Genomic DNA, 19,799 nt, shown 5'->3' with positions numbered 1-19,799 from the left:
CTCCTACCCTCCCAGCCCCGTCCCTGATTTTTGCCCCTCATTCGCCTCTCCTCAGCCTCCAGCTGCTCGACTCCCCCCGCCCGCAAACAGGAGGCAGCCGCCGCGGATTCCCAGCCCGGCAGCGGGTGCAGCGGCTGCTCGGCACAAGCCCAGCGGCAGGGCCCAGGAAGAACAAGAGGAGGAGGAGGAGGAGGAGGAGCAGGAAGAGAACTTTCCCGCTCCCCCACCAGGTCAGAGTTGGGAGGGCGCCCAAGATGGCTGCCTCCATGGGTGACCTGTTCTGCTTTTGTGCGGATCCTGCGGGCCGGGCCCGGGCCATGGTGGAAGTGAGATTCATCAGCAGCCTCAAGGTGAGGGTCCCGTCCCCCCCCTCCCCCGGCCAGGGGATCAGATCCCCCCCCCCCACACACACACACCGGCCAGGGAATCAGATCCCCCCCACACACACACACCCTGGCCAGGGGATCAGATTTCCCCCCCCCACACACACACCCTGGCCAGGGGATCAGATCCCCCCCCCACACACACACACACACCGGCCAGGGGATCAGATCCCCCCCCCCCACACACACACACCGGCCAGGGGATCAGATCCCCCCTCCCCCCCCACACACACACCGGCCAGGGGATCAGATCCCTCCCCCCCCCACACACACACTGGCCAGGGGATCAGATTCCACCCCCCCCCCCAGCCACCCACCCACCCACCCACACTCAGGTCCCTCCTTCCAGGCTGGCATGAGGGTGGCTCTGCTGCTGCTGGGAGAGACTCCACTTTGTGCAGCTTGGCACAGCCCTGGGCATTGCTCCACCCTGGGGGGGGTCCCTCCGGGATCCCTCCCCTCGCAGCTCCGATGGGGTCCTGTCCAGCCTGCACTGCCCTTCCCTGGCTGGGAGACCCGCTTCTCTCTCACACACGCCCCCCTTCCCCACTCTAGGGACTATTAAACCTCCATCTGTGGCTTCTGCCAGGGGGGAGCGTGATCTGTCCCTTTCCATCGGCCCCCATCTCCCGCCTTGGTGCTCCTTGCAAAGCGAGGGGGGTCCCCGCTCTTCCTGCTCCTGAATGGGGAGCCTTTCCTGGCTGGATCAGCCCCCCCACACACCTGTTTGTCTGGTTCCTGCCCCACCCCAATTAAAAACAGTGATTTTTTAAAAAAAACAACATGGTTGAGCCTCCCTTCCCCCAGCTTCCCCTTTCCAGGAATTTGGACAGCTGAATGGGCTGGAATAGCTGGGCGCATCGGAGGTGTGCTGGGGGGCCGGTGGGGGTGAAGTCCAAGGCTGGAATTGCAAGGGAAAGAGGGTTGCAGGTCAGGACTGAGGTGCATCAACAGAGTGGGGCGGGGCGATCCATGGACTGGATTATAAAAATCATACTTCAGATACATTGGCAGGGCTTGGGGGGCGATGCTGGGGGAGCTGTTCTAAACAGTGTTAGACAATTTTTGTTATTGCTCGTGTGACTCCAAAGTGGCAGAATGAATTTGACTCAAAAGCTCCAGAAGAATTAATTCTCTTTCAAGGCTGATCTCAGCCCAAATGTGAACTTTCCCCAGAGACGCGGGAGTGAAAACAGGGGAATGCTATAAAGCTTATAGCTGCCGTTAGCTTTAGCTTTGGGCCCAAAATATCTATAATGCCAGGTTCATTTTATTGTCCTCACTGTGTCCTGCTCCTGCAGATGCTTCTGTACTGGCTTATCTTTGTGCATGAGTTGTCCCCTTGATTTCAATGGAGCTATTCGTATGTGTAACATTAAGTAAGTGTGGAACCATTTGCAGGATCGGTGTCTGTATTTGTTCCTGAGTATTTGTGTGTTATGATGGGAAGTCTTTTATGTTGAATTATTTTTACTCATTGATGCTAAAATGATGAGCAACAGATCACATAATAAAGAAATAGTACCAAGCTAGGCCAGTAGGGCTACTCGGTCAAATCCTAGACCTTACTGCAGCCCTAGAGAAAATTACCTTACCAGTGATGACACAGCTTTCACCTCTTAGGAGGCTAGGAGGGGTTTGAATCGCAGTGTTTACCAAGGATCTCCCAATTTTATGCTCTAAATGAAAATGTTGTTGGGGCTGCTATGTTTGCCAGTTGACATGATACGCCCCAGAGGTTGTTGCATTTCAGTGCTGTATGAAATGATCTTGTGTATTTAATAGGGCTGTCAAGCGATTAAACAAATTAATCGCAATTAATTGTGTGATTAATCACACTGGTAATAATAGAATACCATTTATTTAAATATTTTTGGATGTTTTCCACGTTTTCAAATATATTGATTTCAGTTACAGCACAGAATACAAAGGGTACAGTGTTCACTTTATATTATTTTTATTTCAAATATTTGCACTGTAAAAAAACAAAAGAAATTGTATTTTTCAATTCCCTTAATACAAGTACTGTAGTGCAGTCTCTTTATCATGCAAATTGAACTTACAAATGTAGAATTATGTACAAAAAATAACTGCACTCAAAAATAAAACAATGTAAAACTTTAGAGTCTACAAGTCCACTCAGTCCTACTTCAGCCAATCGCTCAAACAAAACAAGTTTGGTTACAATTTGCAGGAGATGATGCTGCCCACTTCTTGTTTACCATGTCACCTGAAAGTGAGAACAGGCGTTCTCATGGCACTGTTGTAGCCGGCGTCGCAAGATATTTACGTGCCAGATGCACTAAAAATTCATATGTCCCTTCATGCTTCAGTCACCATTCCAGAGGACATACGTCCATGCGGATGATGGGTTCTGCTCGATAACGATCCAAAGCAGTGCAGACCAATGCATGTTTATTTTCATCATCTGAGTCAGATGCCACCAGCAGAAGGTTGATTTTCTTTTTTGGTGGTTCGGGGTCTGTAAGTTTCCGCTTCGGAGTGTTGCTCTTTTAAGACTTCTGAAAGCATGCTCCACACCTCGTCCCTCTCAGATTTTGGAAGGCACTTCAGACTCTTAAACCTTGGGTTGAGTGCTGTAGCTATTTTTAGAAATCTCACATTGGTACCTTCTTTGCCTTTTGTCAAATCTGCAGTGAAAGTGCTGGGTCATCACCTGAGCCTGCTATAACATGAAATATATGGCAGAACGCGGGTAAAACAGAGCAGGAAACACACAATTCTCCCCCAAGGAGTTCAGTCACAAATTTAATTAATTCATTATTTTTTTTTAACAAGCATCATCTGCATGGAAGCATGTCCTCTGGAATGGTGGCCGAGACATGAAGGGGCATACGAATGTTTAGCATATTTGGCACGTAAATACCTTGCAACGCCAGCTACATACGAGCCATTCAAATGCTTATTTTCGCTTCCTGGTTACATTATAAATAAGAAGCGGGCAGCAGTATCTCCCGTAAATGTAAACAAACTTGTTTGTCTTAGCGATTGGCTGAACAAGAAGTAGGACCAAGTGGGCTTGTAGTCTCTAAAGTTTTACATTGTCTTATTTTTGAGAGCAGCTATGTAACCAAAAAACCCTACATTTGTAAGTTACACTTTCATGATAAAGAGATTGTACTACAGTACTTGTATGAGGTGAATTGAAAAATACTATTTCTTTTGTTTATCATTTTCTACAGTGCAAATATTTGTAATAAAAATAATAATATAAAGTAAGCACTGTACGCTTCGTATTTTCTGTTGTAATAGAAATCAATATATTTGAAAATGTAGAACAACATCCAAAATATTTAATACATTTCAATTGGTATTCTATTGTTTAACAGTGCGATTAATTGCGATTAATTTTTTTGAGTTAATCACATGAGTTAACTGAGATTAATCGACAGCCCTAGTATTTAACTTTGAGATCCTTTCAGGTGAAAGATAAAGTTGAGGGGTGAAATCCTGGCCCTACTGGAGTCAGTGGGAGTTTTGCCCTAGTTTGCCCCCGGAGCAGTCTGTGGGAGGGGGCACAAGCCATAAACACGTGGATCTGGATTCTACAGCTCTGGATCTGGGTTCCACCCTACATTCTCAGAGCCAGGGTTTTGGCTTAGGACACTGGACTTGGCGTCGGTCCGTCGGAAGACATGGACTCTATTCCTAACTCTTGGTCTACCCTGAGAGTGGAACTCACAGCTAGCTGGGGAGATGGAATAGCCCTAACTGAACTTGCAGTGCTGCAAATTGCTACAGACTGGGAGTCACTCTTGTTTCTCCATTCAAAGGGAAAAGGCTTATTTGCCACCAGGAATATCCATAAAGGGGAAACGATCTTCTTGGAGAAGCCTGTGGTGTCATCCCAGTTCCTCTGGAATGTGCTGTACAGATATAAAGGTGAGAGGAGAGTCATTGGTTTTAAGACCAGGAGGGGACCCTTAGTTCACCGACTCTGATGTCCTGCATAACAAAGCGCTGAGAAAGAAGCAGTGACCCTGATGTGTTCGTGCCCCAGAAAATTACACTGGCCCAAGGTCTGAGACTTGCTGTATTCAGCCTGTGGCCTATGCGGAACAAAATGCTGGTGGTCAAAAGACCAGTGACAGTTTAAAGACTGATGTCTTTCAAACCACCAATGCTAGGAATAAATGCTTGATAGCCTGGAAAAGCTGTACAAACCCAGCACGTCAGTGGTATAAACCACTGATCTCTAAATATGGTGCTCCATTAAATATCTTCTGCAAAAATCATATTGTCATTGAAGTAAAGGGGGCGGGAAAGCAAGATGATAATCAGAAGAACGTGGTTTTAAGGTTGGATACCTCATGGCCTTCCAGGGGTTAGAAACACTGTGCTGGACAAAGAATGTTTCCAAGTTCTCGTCTCAGACCCGTGGTCTGAAGGGAGAAAAATGCTGATCCCAGGGAATATAATGTGATTTGCAAGTTGGATGTAATCAGTGCAAAAGGTGGGAGCTGCACAGAAGCAATAATATCTAGGGATCATTCCTTGAACCCTGTTGCAGTACACCTTGGCTTCACTGGGCACTGTGTCTTTTATACCATCAATCCCTAAACACGGAACAGGGTTAAATAATGATGACAGATCGGGGGATAGAAACCAAGAAAGAGCTTTAGGACAGGGAGAAAAGGTTTCCAGTTGAGATTTGAAGTGGCATGAAGAATCAGTGAGGTAGGGAGATACATGATGGTCGTTTCGGATGGCAGGAGCTGTGTCGCAGAAGGGTTTCTCATCACAGATCAGTTTGGGGACTCGTGATGCAGGTGAAGTTTGGTGGCAAAGGGAGATGAAGAATGTGGGAAGTGGTGCAGATAATGGGGCCGTGTTTCTACAGACGGTGTTGGGCCTGTGATGTTTTCAGAGTTGTGGTTTAGAGTGGGATAGTGAACCAGATTCTCAGCAACTGTAAACCAGGGTTGCGCCACTGAAGTTAATGGACCCACCCTGAAACAGCAGCCGAGGATCTGGCCCACTGCATGCAAACGCATCTGTTCTTTTAGAAGGAGGTTCTCTCTATCTCTGTCATCTGGCTCGTTCCTTCTTCCCCAGCCTGTGACCACTGCCTGCGGGCCTTGGAGACGGCAGAGGAGAACGCACAGAGGCTTCTGGGGAAAAGCCGTCGGGTCCTGCCTCACCCAGAGCAGTGCAGCATCCGGAAGGATTTGCATCAGCATTGCCCCCATTGCCAGGTACCAGGTTGCTGGGGAGAGCTGGGAGCTGCCATTGCTGTGGCCTTGTGTTGATCGATCGGGATGGGGCTTGATCTGCAAGGAGGCCACGTCCCTTTCAGATCTGCCATTGTTGCTGCAGCTGCCCTGGTGTTGGGGCGCTCTCATCGGGAAGGTTGAATTGCTTTCCTCGCTACTGATGGAGAGAGCATCTGACGGGGCAGGACCACTTGGGTCGTCTAGGCCAGTTCTTCCCACTCTACAGCCTCGTCGTACACAATGGGGGTGCAGGGGAGATTTTTCATATCCTGGTGCTCACAGGGGCATCTGTGTCCGAGGAGAGGTTCACCCAGGGGGAAGGCACATGCCTTTGCTACCCCCTGCTCTTCCTTGCAATAGATAGGGCCAGGACTCTGTACTAAGGGGAGGTGGGCTGGCGTAGGACTGCTCCCAGGAACCCCCTCCTCCCTACCACAGTGCTCTCCCTAGGTCACTAGGAAAATGGCTGGCCTTTAAGGGTTGCTCACTTTCCTGCGGTCTAAGTTCCTAGGTTACTCTTCCGCTGACTGACGTGTGTCGCTGTCTCTGTTGCTCTCCAGGTTGCGTATTGCAGTGCTGAATGCAGGCAATCTGCCTTCGAGCAATACCACCAGGTGCTGTGCCTGGGCCCCTCCCGAGAGGACCCCAAACATCCCCTCAACAAACTGCAGGAGGCCTGGAGGTAGGTGCACTGGATGTTTGTAGGACCAGAACTACCTACTGAATAGACTGGCTCTGGCTCGTTCGGGAGCAGAGACGGGGACTCACCCTGTGTCCAGCTGAAGGTAGTTTGGAGCAGGGTCAGTTACTGCTCTGTCTCTGCAGAGGCACCCACAGCTCCATTGTTCCAGCCTATAACCATCCAGGGCCTCCTACGATATGCAGTTGTCACTGTGCTGCATCCCACCGCCACTCCGAACTTCACGGCATCAGTGAGAACAGAGCGAGGAGCCTCCTGCTCCTGAAGCACAAGCCTCTGTCGCTTGAGCTAAGAGAGAATCTCCTTTAGCCATATAGAGGCTGTGACACCCAGCTGAGCAATTCATCCAGTAGAGGGCAATAGAGTGTGTATACACCAGTCAGTTGATTATAATACTTTGCAGTTCTGTGGCACCATCTGTGGATCCCAAAGCACTTCACAGACATTATTGAATTAAGTCTCCCAACACCTCTGTGTGAGAGAGAGAGAAGGATTATTATCCATGCTTGCAGATGAGGAAACTGAGGCACAGAGAAGGGATGTGATCAAGGTGGTAACAGAGCCCAGTTCTCCTGACTCCAGCCCTCTGCTGAAACATGAGACAACAGCTCACTAGGTGTAACACGTAGATTTTTAGTTGGCTCTTCAGTTATTTGTATTATAGTAGCACCCAGAGACCCCTATCAGAGCTGTAATTGCATTGTGCTGGGGGCTGTACATATATAGAGTAACTGTAGTCCCTGCCCCAAAGAATTTACAGTCTAAATAGACAAGGGGTAGGAAGGGGAGGTGGGGAACTGACTAACCGAAGGTCACATGGCAGAGCTGGGACTAGATCTGGAGTCTCTCGAGTGCCGGAGCCCCTAGGCCTTGCTGCCTTTAGCTGGTTCACTGTCAACAAGCAGAGAAATGCACGGTAGACCAGACTTGGAAGGTCCCCTGCTAGAGTCCAAAGGCAGGGCAGGAAGTTGCCCCTTTGGCCAGACCTCCATAAGTGCCCCGGCTGAGCCTTTTAGAACTTGGTTAATTTCCACTTCCCCTGCGGAGCTCCTGGGCTGTTCATGTCAGTCCGATGTCTGCATCTGAACGAGGCTGTGTGTGGGATTCCAGTCCTTGTCTCCCTTCGAGCTGCAAACACCCTGCTTGCCCTTTCAGTGCCAGGACATCTCTGCTCCTCTCACTCTCGCTCTATTATTCCTCCCCCTGGTACAGAAACATCCATTACCCACCGGAGACTTCCAGCATCATGCTGCTGGTGAGGATGGTAGCCACCGTCAAACAGGTGCGTGCCTCTGTTTGCTGCTGGTGGCGCTAGGTGCGTCTCGGCACCTCCTGTACGTTGCTCCCTGGTGTCTGCCCTCTCCTCTCTAGGGCTACGTCTGCGTTGCAAAGTGAAGGGATGATTGTAGCACCGGTAGGCATGCCCGCCACTAGCTAGCAGGGTTCACAGCCGTAGCAACAACATGGTGGCACAGGTTATCAACCCGAGGACATATCCAGAGTCCTGTGCAGGCTTTTACTTGGTTGTTAGTCCATAAGACCGGCCAGACTGGGTCAGACCAAAGGTCCAGCTAGCCCTGTCTCCTGTCTTCCGACAGTGGCCAGTGCCCAGAGGGAATGAACAGAACAGGGAATCATCAAGTGATCCATCCCCTGTCACCCATTCCCAGCTTCTGGCAAACAGAGGCTAGGGACACCATCCCTGCCCATCCTGGCTAACAGCCATTGATGGACCTATCCGCCATGAACTTATCTAGTTCTTTTTTGAACCCTGTTACACTCTTGGCCTTCACAACATCCTCTAGTAAGGAGTTCCACAGGTTAACTGTGCGTTGTGTGAAGAAACACTTCCCTTTGTTTGTTTTAAACCCACTGCCTATTCATTTCATTTGGGGGCCCCTGCTGGATCCTGTGCTGACATGTCTTCCCTACATCTTCACTGCTAAGGTTAAAGCTAGCCTGGGTGGGCTACAAGCACACCTTCGCTTTGCAGTGTAGACATGCTGTAAGGTAACCTCCCGGCACGTCAGCTCGTGGGGCTGGGGATGTCTCACTGCACTGCACGCACTTACCAGCACTAGCGAGCGTTCATTGCTGAGACAGCATGCAGCAGAGAAGGACCTCATGACCTTCCGCCCCAGAAGCAGACACTCCTTCCGCTGTCATTCGCTCGAGAGCATCTAAGCCCTTTGGACACAGATGAGTCAGGCAGGTCGGATTCCACCCGGCAGTGGGACACAGACACACCAGCCAGGATGTCCCATCACAGCCTGGGTCTCTGTGTCACTGTCCTGACCGCGTGACACTGCTCCAGCTCCTGTCTCAGGGCTTGTGCTGGGCGCTTGTTTGTGCTAGGTGCTGAAGATGCCTCTTGCTGCGGGAAATCAGAGGCTGCTGGTAGCACAGATTCTGTAAGGGCCTTGGATACCATGGTGATAAGGGTGGAATAAATATACACACCCACCCGTGTGGCGTGGCTGTGCCATGGGAGGTGATCTTTATGGGCTAACATCTGGGTTAGTGTGTCCTGAGAAGGCATCTGTCATCTGCATGATGAGTGATCTATTCCCTGGGTCTTCCCACTGGCCTGGGAGAGCTCTTTAAAATGAGGGTTGTGGCTGTGTACGAAGCAGCCCCTTGACTGTGTGTTTCCTGCTTTTCCTAACGGTGGAGTTTGGGGTTTTGACTTCCCTCATCCCATCAGGTTACCGGGAGTCAAAGCTGTTGTCGCACATCTGTGGCTTCCCCTCCACCTTAGCAAAGGGAGACCTGAGTTTGCCTAGAACAAAAACTATCACCGTGGAACTGGGCTGAGCCCATCGCATTAATACCCCCCATGGCGTACTCTCCTTGGCTTCTCCTGCCCTCTCTGTCTAGCTCCCCACATGGGCCTCACTGCTGTGTGTCTCACCTATATATCCCCACCGCTCCCATCTCAAGTAGAGAAGTATTATCCTTATGTCACAGATGGGGAAACTGAGGCACCGAGTGACTTGCCCAAAGTCACAGAGGGTGTCTGTGGCAGAACAGGGAATTGAACCCCGCTCTCCTGAGTTCCCACCTTGTGCGTTAAACACAAAACCAGCCTTCCTCCCCTTTCCTTTCTCTGGCTCACTTGTATTCCAAGGGTTAAACATCGCTGTAGCAGTGCTAACATTCTGGCCTAAATAGCGTCCAGATCTGGGTGTCCTGCCATCTCGCGTAGCCCCCTCCCACTTCCCTCCTGCTGGAGTGCCAGTTTGAGCGGCTGTTTGATACGTTTCAGGCAAAGGACAAGGACTGGTGGATAAAGCTTTTCTCTCAGTTCTGCAGTAAAACGGCCAACGAAGAAGAGGAGATCGTCCACAAGCTGCTGGGGGACAAATTTAAGGTCAGTGCGTCACACCACTGGAGTGCTTTGGCCTTCTGGGGGGATCCCTGAGTTCCTCTCCTTTCCCTCTGAAGGCCCCACTTGTGTACAAACCCTTGGTCACAGAGAGAGACACCACAGTCCCCAGCAGTGACCAGAACCGGAACGGTCAGTGTCCAAACCACGGGCCTTCTCCACTTGAGCTAAAGGAGTTCTCCTCTCGTGCTCAGTACACGGCAGGCTGTTGGACCAGCCACTAGAGGGAGCCATGGCCATTAAGCCAGTGTATTGCCCTGGCTCCGTGGTAGACAGACCAAGCTGTGGCCTGTCCACTGAGAAAGGAGCAGTTAGTGCCAGGGGTTTCCATGCTGAGGTTGCTTCTCCCAAAGGGAGTGGCCAGATACCAGTGCTTTGCTCGTGGGCACGCAGCCACAGGTGCTGGTGGCTTTTGATGGCTGCCAGCTTGGGGGCAATTCAGACGAGCAGCTTCTTGACCAGAAATGGTGGCGCAAAGAGCCTTCAGGCTGCTCCAGACTCTGCTCGTCGGCTGGATTTAAAGCTGCCACACCTGCCCTGGGGCTCCTCTCCTCGCTGATTTTGTGGCCATGTTTCTCCAGGGCCAGCTAGAGCTCCTCCGGCGGCTCTTCACGGATGCCCTTTACGAAGAACATCTCAGCAGGGTGAGTGGTGAGTCCTTGTCACCCCCTTTCCCCCCTCCCCCCCGGCAGAGTCCTGTGCACCCCAGAGAGAGTGCTGAGGAGCTCCCGTTTCTCCCTAGTCCCTCTGACACCCCGAAAGTGGGGTGTCCTGGTTGCCGTTCCTCCTGACAGTACTGAGGGGCTAAGATTTGCCCTGAAGCCCATTGGTGCCTCACCCTTACCCCAGCGGGGCTGAGGTGAGATATGAGGGACAACCTCTTTCTCCAGCACCTGAGTATTTAACCCCCTCAGTGCTTGAGCTTAGACGGGCTCAGGGGATAACAAGAATCATAGAAAGGTAGGGCTGGAAGGGACCTTGAGAGGTCACCTAGTCCAGCCCCCTCACTGAGGCAGGACCACGTGACCCTCTCTAGACCATCCCTGACAGGTGTTTGTCCAACCTGTTCTTCAAAACCTCCAGTGACGGGGATTCCACGACCTCCCTTGGAAGCCTGTTCCAAGTGCTCAGCTCCCCTTAGAGTTCGAAAGTTTTTCTTCATAGCCAACCTCAATCTCCCTTGCTGCAGATTAAGCCCAAAACGTCTTGTCCTCCCTCCAGTGGACTCGGAGAGTAATCGATTCCCGTCCTCTTTGTAACAGCCGTTACCATATTTGCAGACTGTTATCAGTCCCCCCCTCAGTCTTCTTTTCTCAAGACTAACCATGTCCAGGGTTTTTAACGTTCCCCGTGGGTCAGATTTTCTAAACCTTTTCTCATTTTTGTTGCTCTTCTCTGGACTCCCTTCAGTTTGTCCACATCTTTCCTAAGTGTGGCGTCCAGGATGGGACCCAGCTGAGGTCTCACCGGTGCCGAGCGGAGTGGGATATTACCTCCTGTATCTTACATACGACACTGGAACACGTACAGCTGTTCAGCATTTCCCCTTGCTGCTGCCTTACAGGGGACGTGCCCGGGGGAAAGAAATACAATGTAATAGGCTTGTGCCCTCTCCGGCGCTCTATGGCTCTGGAGTGACTGTACTTGGAATCCACCGTTGAGTAGCAGAAAGGAGAGACGAGGCCGACGGGGAGCTGGGAGGGATCCCTAAGAACTGGGTGGGGCCAGAACCATCTGAGAAGGTTGTAAATGCCTACTAGGGGGAGGAATTGTTTGGGACAGGACACCACAAGGAGTAATGGGGTGAAGCCGAGGGAGGGAGAACATAGGCTGAGTCTGAGGGGAGCCCTGCTGACCCTGGATTCTGCTAGAGGATGGAACCCCTTTGCTTGACGGGTCAGATTTGTCAAAGGTGCCGCTCTCCCACTGAAGACAGTAGATGCGAAGTGCTGATGAAAATCAAGCCACTAAGCTCTGTGCCTCACGTTCTCCATCCAGATCTCTCTCACGGGGCATTTCTAGGGACCGCCGCCTTGTGTCCCGGCTTTGTTATTACAGGACGCTAGACCTGTGTCACAGCAGAGCAGAGGCTCGGTTCGCTGTTGGTTGTAATAGCATGAGGGCCCGTTCTACGGCAGCTCCAGCCCCGGCCCTGCGTCCCGTCACGTGATTCTGCGGTGGGTCCGACAAGTGAGGCTGCGAGCTAGAGCAGTGTTTCTCAGCGACTGGTCCGTGGACCGGGGCCGATCCCTGAGATCTCCCTGACGCAGTGCAGGAAGGCAGCAGGCTGGTCCCTGGTATCAAACAGGTTGAGAAACACTGAGCTAGAGCAAATGGGAGCCACTGAGATGGTAGCTAGCCCTACAGTCCTGACAGGTAAACTGATCCTCTTGCTTCTTGGCCTCTCTGCAGTGGTTTACTCCAGAAGGGTTCCGATCGCTGTTCGCCCTGGTTGGGACCAATGGCCAAGGCATAGGAACAAGGTAACCAGTGGATTCGCCGTTGCGCTCTGGCTGTGCATGGGGAACTGTTGAGAAATCGGCATGGAAGTCATGAGAGTCCCAAAGCTCTCTAGGGCTCTGGGCTCCCCTCAGCGCTTGCATGGATCCCCTCTGCCGTCTGAAGGAGTCATCCAACCCAGCTGATGGGAGCCACTTAAGTACCTAGAGCGAGAGCAGAGAAAAAACCTTGTATGTGTTGCTGAGGTTCTGTAAAAGCGGCTCTTTACCGCCTTTCTGTCAAGTAGAACAGGACCTCCCCAGTGCCCTCAATCCAAAGCCTCCCAAAGTTCAGGTCTGGTTTTGCATCAGAACTTTGCCTCTTGGGGACATTGGACAGTTGAACCCTGGGAGCCCCAAAGAGTCTCTCCTCCCTCCTGAGTGTTCTGTGCTGAAGAACGAAAGCCGGTGCTGTGAGCACCTGTGCCGGCTCCCGGGGTGTGATCACAGCTCTCCCAAGCACTGGGGTACGGGTGGCTCTCTCGCCCACCCGGCCAGATCCAGAGACCTTTGGAAACATAACCACGTTCTGTCTGGTTTCCGCTAGTTCCCTGAGCCAGTGGGTCCATGCCTGCGATGCGTTAGAGCTTCCCCCGCACGAGCGAGAGCAGCTAGACGCCTTCATAGACCAGCTCTATAAGGATATCGAGAAAGGTAACTGCAGCAGGAAGCATTGGCGTGGTCCCCGGGTGGCTGTCGGTGCGGTTCTCTGGGTCATTGTCTTCTCCAGGCCAGTCAGGGACCAGGGAACGGGCAGGGCTGGGCGTGGGACTCAGCAGCGATTGCAGTTGGCCGATTTTGTGGGCTGCATTGACCGGTGCTGTCTGAAGGCCCCGGTCAGGGTCCATGAGCTGCCGCTGGCACTCCCGGCTGCAGTGTAGCTGTACCCTGAGAGAACTCTGCTCAGGGACAAGGTCCCTCCTTCCCATTCAACATCGGGGCCAGGACTGGTTTGCTGCCATTTTTCTGGATTCACCAAACCCTCAACAGTCTCAACAGCCAGGGGATCTGGCTCCCAGATACTGGGAAGTGTGGCTGAGGGGAGGCGAGCCGCAGGGAGCAGCTCCTGGGGCTGGTGGAGGGAGATGGGTGTGTCCCCAGGCGATGGCAACCAGTTTTTAAAACCCAGCTCCCCGTTTTGCTGGTTGTGATGGGCGCACATGCGGACCAGTAGGTGTCTGCTTGATTTGTGGGTGCAGTTAAGTAATTAATTGGATGTTTCCGTGCCTTCAGTTCCTCCCACAGCTATCTGGGGGGTCAACTAGGGAGTCTGGCCCCTTTAAATACCGACCCCCCCCCCCAGCTGTCCAGTCCCCAAGCTCCCTGGGAGGCTGAAGTGGATTGGTGTGACTGGCCCAGTGAACTGGTACAAAACGGCTCTGCCCTGGTCGAATTTGCCCACCCTGCTGTTTCCCCACGCGCTCACTCTCCTGGAGTGAGGGTTTGGCTGGGGAAGCTGTCCGGGAGGAGCAGGGTTTGGCTGGGGAAGCTGTCCGGTGCTGTAACCCTCCCTTTCTGCTTCAGAGACCGGGGAGTTCTTGAACTGCGAGGGATCCGGCCTCTATGTGCTCCAGAGCTGCTGTAAGTAACGGGCCGATGCTGATTGGCCGGCCCGCCCCCTCCCTCTTTGGCTGAACCATTCTAACGGTTCGAAGGTTTCGAGAGATGCCGGCGTGGTCGGGTGGGTCACAGCCTGGCCTGCCTTCTCGTTTCCTTGCGTCCATTTGCAAAAGCCACGCGTTATTTATATGATGCTTCTCGAAAATGAACACGCCAGAGCTTTTCAAACAAGCAAATAAACGCCAGCAGCTCAGCACACGTGAGCAACCCTACAATAACAAACCAGGGTCTGCAATCTAGTGCCAAGGTAACCTCCAGTGCATTCGTATTCCTACTGAGCCCAAAGTGCGCCAGGCATGTTAGAGACAAATACCATATGACTCAAACCCCAGAGTGCTTTTTGCATGCAATGGGGTAAAAATACCTTGGTGAGGAAACCATCTCCAGTCTTAGCTGCCTCCTGTTATTAAAGAAAGGGCAATCAGAGACTGGTTTATTAACGAGAAGGGAGGGAGCCTAGAGATAACGCAGCCGTCTCGGTGCTGCAGGGAGTATCTCAGCCAGGGTGGTGGGGAAATCTGAACAACAGGCAGGCTTACGGAGAAGGGAGCAGGATCTACAACTGGAATATTTTCCTCCATTGCTTCTCACCCCATTAAACGACCAGTGGGGAGACTAGTTGGTTCAGAGAAACGCGAACAGCATCCCAAGGCTTTCGCCTCCAGCTCACCGCGTTGAGCCCGGGGCAGAACTGATCGAAGCCCTCCCCGTCTGCTGGCTGATCCGCGGTGCAGTGCAGTGAATGGGTGGGTCTCCTGCCTCTGTGTGTCACTCACTGGCTCCGGTGCCCGTCTCTTCCCTGCTGCAGGTAACCACAGCTGCATCCCCAACGCTGAGACATCCTTCCCGGATAACAACTTCCTCCTGCACCTCATTGCTCTGGAGGAGATCAAGCTGGGAGAGGTGAGCCTGCAGGGAAGGGAATGGCTGGTTTGTCTGGGGAGGGCCGAAGCCTGTAGCCCTCTCTCAGGCCAAACTCCTCCCGAAGGCAGTGGCTGTCCAGCCTGTGTAAGACCAGTAGGGTTCTGTCTATGTGCTTACATGATCCCCCCATTACCATAGTATCCAAGCACCTCCCAACCCCCATAGGAGGTAACATCCCTATTGTATGGATGGGGAAACTGAGGCACAGAGAGATGCCGTGACTGGCCCAGGGTCAGACAGGGAGTCTGTGGCAGAGCTGTGGGTTGAACCCTGGTCTCCTGAGTCCCAGTCCAGGGTCTTTGCTAAAAGACCATTAACCCTCTGTGGCCCTTTGCTGAGGAAAGGACAAGGGTCATCATGAGCTGCGGTTCAGCCCAGCTGGGTTTTCGAGCCGTTCTGGACCCTGATTATTTTGTGAGCAATCGGGGAGTCCCAGGCGATCTCTGCTGTCTGGATTAGAGATGGGCCCGACCGCCGAGCCCCTGAACGTCGGGGCAGTTCAGATCTGACCTTCGCCACCCCGGCCTGCAGCGTCGCTCATGTGGAGGAAGGCATGGGACCGGGCTGTCAGGACAACAAAGGAGATTCCTCATTGAGGCTGCAGGACACACATGGACCCTCTGTTTCTCTCTGGCTCTCCACGTCCCCTGTGCTGCCTGGTGTCACCATGCAGCGGCCCCTTGAGTCCTGGCCGGGCCTCCCAGCCATGGAAAGGTCCGCTGATTGCTCTGCTGGGTCAGTCTCTCCATAGGGCTGGATTCTGATTTCTACCTGCCCTGGAAGTTAGCCCTGCTGGATGCTGTATTCTGCTTTAGCCCTGCCAGTTCCCTCTGCTCTCTGGCAGTGCCTTGTCCCCAGTGACTTGCTGCACTTTCCCCTCTGTTCCTGGAAAGCATCCCTTCCCCTGGGGCGGGGGAGCCCGGCAGTGGTTCGGTGCAATGGGAAACTGACTCTCAGCCGGGCCTGTTTCTCTTGTCTCGGCAGGAAATCTGCATTAGCTATTTAGACTGCTGCCAGCGGGAGCGGAGCAGACACAGCCGCCACAAGATACTCAGGTAGGAGCAGTCACCCGCGCCGGTCAGACTCTGCTGGCCAGGGGGCCCTGGGGACAGATCGGGGTAGAAGCAGCGGTGGGGGGGAGGGTTGCCAAGGCATGGGTGGAGCAAAGTGGTTCTGCAGAATATTGTCAATTTATTTTCAGGGATCAGGGGACACCCCCCCCCCCCACCCCCCCGCATCTTACTCTGTTCTTGGATGTAATGGCATCGTCTGGCCTCAGTCTGCTGCACCCGTCCCTCTGGCTGAGCAGGGCAGGTCCCAGTGCACACTTGCCCACTCACGCTCACACTCTCACACACACACATACGCACACCACACACCCCCCCCCCCCCCCCCGGCCTCCCTTCCCTGGCCCTCCCTCAGGCTGAGCAGGGCGGGTCCCGGTGCGTGCTCTAATACTGCCAGCCACAGAGGGATACTTGAGATCAACCCGAGTTGCTCCATTCAGCCTCTGCCCCAAGAGCTGAGCCTGCTGCTTCTGCCCTCATCGCCCTGTGGCCTGCGTCTGCGCCTTTGTACGGCGCCTCCTGGTCTCTGTTCGGCTGGCTTTGCAGCGTGCGTGTACGTGCAGCCTGCTTGGACGGGCCACTGTGTCCTCCGCAGTCCGAAGGGTGTTGGGCCGAACGTACAGCCTGTGTGCACTCTCGGCACGCTCGCCCTTCGGGACGGACAGATGTGGTCGGCACACCAGCATGCACGATATGCAGGCAGGAGGATCACACAGCAGGCATGCATGTAAGTGATGTGTGCATCACGTGCATGCACGCTGCATGCAGCACCTGGGATTCGTCTGCACTGTGAGCTGGTGACGCCTTCTCCCCAGCTCCTGGCAAAGTCCTGAGCCCCGGGGCTTTATTGCCGTCTGTGTTTTGCAGGGAGTGTGTAGCTCCTAACCTGTCAAGCAGCATGAACCCTGGGAGCGGACACAGCAACACCCGCAGGGTCCATCTACACAGCAGTGAGCGTGTGTGTGGCCTGGGCGGGCATGCCCAGGCGAGCTTTAACCTAGGCAACGATAGCAGCGTCGACGTGGGGGCACAGATTTCAGCGTGGGCGAGCAACCCGAGTTTGTACCCAGGGACCCTGGTGGGCTAGTGCTGGGGCAGCTACCCTGCGCTGAGGCCCGTGTCACTGCATCTCCGCTGCTCCTGTTACCTGTGCAAGCTGGATCAAAGCGAGCCTGGTATACCTGCCTGCACGGCAGGCACACCTCCATCTGCGGTGGGGACCGACCCAAGGATGCATCTCGCCCAAGCTTGTCTTATTCCTGAGCTACCAGAATGCTAGGATAGGAAAGGGATGGATAATAAACCAGAAAATGCCATAATGCCACTATATAACTCCCTTCTACGGCCACGCCTTCAGAGCTGCGGGCAGATCTGGTCGCCCCATCTCCAAAAAGATGTATTAGAATTGGAAAAGGTTCAGAGAAGGGCAACAAAAAGGATGAGGGGGATGGAACAGCTTCCATGTGAGGAGAGATTCAAAAGACTGGGACTTTTCAGCTTGGGAAAGAGACGACCAAGGGGGGATATGACAGTGGTCTATAAAATCCTGAATGGCGCGGCAAAAGTGACCAGGGAAGTGTTATTTACTCCTCACAACACAAGAACCAGGGTCACCCAGTGACATTAACAGGTTTAATACTACCCAGAGGAAGTATTTCTTCTCACAACACACAGTCAACCTGGGGAATGGGTTGCCAGGGGATGCTGTGAAGGCTTCTAAAAAAGAATTAGAGAAGTTCCTGGAGGGTGGGTCCAGCAATGGCTCCTAGCCAAGATGGCCAGGGATTCAACCCCATGCTCTGAGTGTCCCTAGCCTCTGACTGCCAGAAGCTGGGACTGGGCGATGGGATGGATCACTTGATGATTATCTTTTCTGTTCATTCCCTCTGGGGCACCTGGCATTGGCCACTGTTGGAAGACAGGATACTGGGCTAGATGGACCCTTGCTCTGACCCAGTCTGCTGTTCTTATGTAGCTATAGTGTGCGCTCAGGTTAGAACGATAGAGACCAGTGGCTTCTTGTTCAGCATAACTCACGGCTCAGGCTACAACCCTGGCCTCCAGCAGCTGCATGGTGAGCTCTCCCTGCCCAGAGGGAGGGATAAGTGGGGAGTTAACCCCCGAATGGCTGGCTCTATGGAAGGGTTCTGCGCTCCAGCCTGGCACCACAGTACTGCAAACTCCCTTGACGTGGTTCTCTCTCTCCTGCTCCCCTCAGGGAACACTACCTGTTCACCTGCTCATGCCCCAAGTGCCTGGCTCAAGCCGACGACGCCAACCTGACTTCAGAGGAGGAGGAGGAGCTGGAGGGCGAAGGAGAGACGGATGATGCGGAGCTGGAGGATGAGATGACGGACGTTTGATCCTGGGCCCAGGGATGGGGTTCGGCTTTGTACCGGAGATGGGACCGTGGGGAGGGACTGTGCCTGTGTCGGCCAGGGCTGGTGCTGCGGCAGGGAGAGAGCATGTTAAGGTTTGGCTAGGTTGGGCAGTGGAGGAAGCGGGGATCTTCCCTGCTCCTGACCATCCTTCTGCGGGAGTGTGTCTGTGGTCCCCTCTCTCTAGGTAATGGCTCCACTTGTCCCAACCACTCCTCGACGGCTGAGGAAGATATCAGCCCACCCAGACATCGCCTTGGTCTCCTTGTTTGTGTCTGATCCTGCACACAGAGCAATACGCCAGGGCGGGGGAGATGGCGCATGCAGGGAAAGTCCCCTCCCCTTCTGAGCACAGTGCACAAACCTTAGCACAACTCTTGTTCCTGACGCTGGGCGAACAACCAGCTACTCCGGGACTTCCTCCGGTGTCAATATCTAAGTGATCTGAGAACTTGGAGAGCGAAGTCCGGGGGGATTTGGGCACATGACTTCCTCGGGACTGTGGAGGGGGGAGAACAGAGGTTTAACCCTGTGGAGACAGTGGCTGTGCAGAGAGGTTGTAGTCTCATGGACTCAGCACAAGACTGGGAGCCAGGACTCCTGGGTTCTAGTCCCTGCTCTGTCGTTGACTTGCGGTGTGAGCAAGTCACTTACTCTCGCTGGCTCTCAGATTAAAATTGGGGGGGGTGATCAGACTTTCCTAGCTTGCAGGGCGGGGGCGGGAGTTGGGAGGATTAGCTGCTCCATGTCTGGACAGGGCTGAGTATTTTGAGTTGTAGATATCTATACTCTTAGTGCCAGCAGGTGAAGGGTTAAGTAGCTCTGGGGGTGGATACAGTCAGCTGGTGGAGCCTCACACTCCTTACCTTGGTCTCCTGCTCCTGCTGCCCTCACGGGTTGGCCTAGTACTTTTGATGTGGGGGTTTCACCATGGGGAGGGCTGTCTGCCCCACCGGGCATCAGGCTCAGTGGTGCTGGCCTGTGAGGGGCTCCTGAACGGGCACCAAAGGGAAATCCTGACCCAGCTTGCCGCAGGGGGCTCGACACCTGGGGCCAGGTATAACGGTCCGTAGGCATTCCTCTGCTCAGCACTGTAGCGCCGAAACTCGTTGTCAGAAGGGAGTTAGGCACTTAGGAGCCTATTGACTGTCAGTGCGGTTTTGGCTCTTAGGTGCCTAAATCCCTTTTAACAAGGAGACATAGGCTCCTGAATCAGCTAGGCATTGGAATGCTGAGTGCAGCAACGGCTAAATACCTCTAAAAACCTGGGCCCCGGTTCTTCTGCAAAGGACCAGGAAGGGGGGGCTGGTCCCACCCCAGGTGGATTTGCCAAGCCCAGCCCTGGAGCGCGAAGGGAGAAACAGTCGACTCTATTGTGTCTGGGGGGTGGTTGGAGGGATCCATCCTCAGGCTTCCCTTGTGTGTATTATCCCACTGACCTCCAAGGGGTGCAAAGGCTGCAGGGCTGGGCCCTGGGGTATCACGTGACCTTCAGCCAGGCTCTGGAGGCTGAGTCCGCAGGGAGCTGGCAGCTCCTTCTACACCCACTAGCGTAAGCTCCCCAAGGGACCGTCTGCCTGGGTCTGAGCGGTGCCCAGCGCCCACAGCTC

At 53.5% G+C, this 19,799-nt stretch overlaps 1 protein-coding gene across 1 annotated transcript; it reads left to right on the top strand.

Moving 5' to 3' along the window:
* Positions 1-234: 234 nt before the first annotated feature.
* Positions 235-18,863, top strand: SMYD5 (SMYD family member 5). Its single transcript, XM_074951950.1, has 13 exons — positions 235-350; positions 4,178-4,286; positions 5,460-5,599; positions 6,178-6,299; positions 7,530-7,599; positions 9,583-9,687; positions 10,284-10,346; positions 12,115-12,185; positions 12,748-12,854; positions 13,725-13,781; positions 14,629-14,723; positions 15,729-15,799; positions 18,030-18,863. The coding sequence occupies exons 1-13, from the start codon at positions 255-257 to the stop codon at positions 18,172-18,174; spliced, it is 1,251 nt and encodes a 416-aa protein (XP_074808051.1). The 5' UTR covers positions 235-254; the 3' UTR covers positions 18,175-18,863.
* The last annotated feature ends 936 nt before the right edge of the window (positions 18,864-19,799 follow it).

Source organism: Natator depressus, chromosome 4 (assembly GCF_965152275.1).
Source record: "Natator depressus isolate rNatDep1 chromosome 4, rNatDep2.hap1, whole genome shotgun sequence".
Taxonomy (NCBI): domain Eukaryota; kingdom Metazoa; phylum Chordata; order Testudines; family Cheloniidae; genus Natator; species Natator depressus.
This window is presented reverse-complemented; position numbering and strand designations above follow the sequence as displayed.

Coding starts and splice junctions, on each gene's coding strand:
- SMYD5 (XM_074951950.1), top strand. CDS start 255: ATGGCTGCCTCCATGGGTGACCTGTTCTGCTTTTGTGCGGATCCTGCG. Junction 4,287..5,459: donor TGTGCTGTACAGATATAAAG/GTGAGAGGAGAG, acceptor CTTCTTCCCCAG/CCTGTGACCACTGCCTGCGG. Junction 7,600..9,582: donor TGGTAGCCACCGTCAAACAG/GTGCGTGCCTCT, acceptor GATACGTTTCAG/GCAAAGGACAAGGACTGGTG.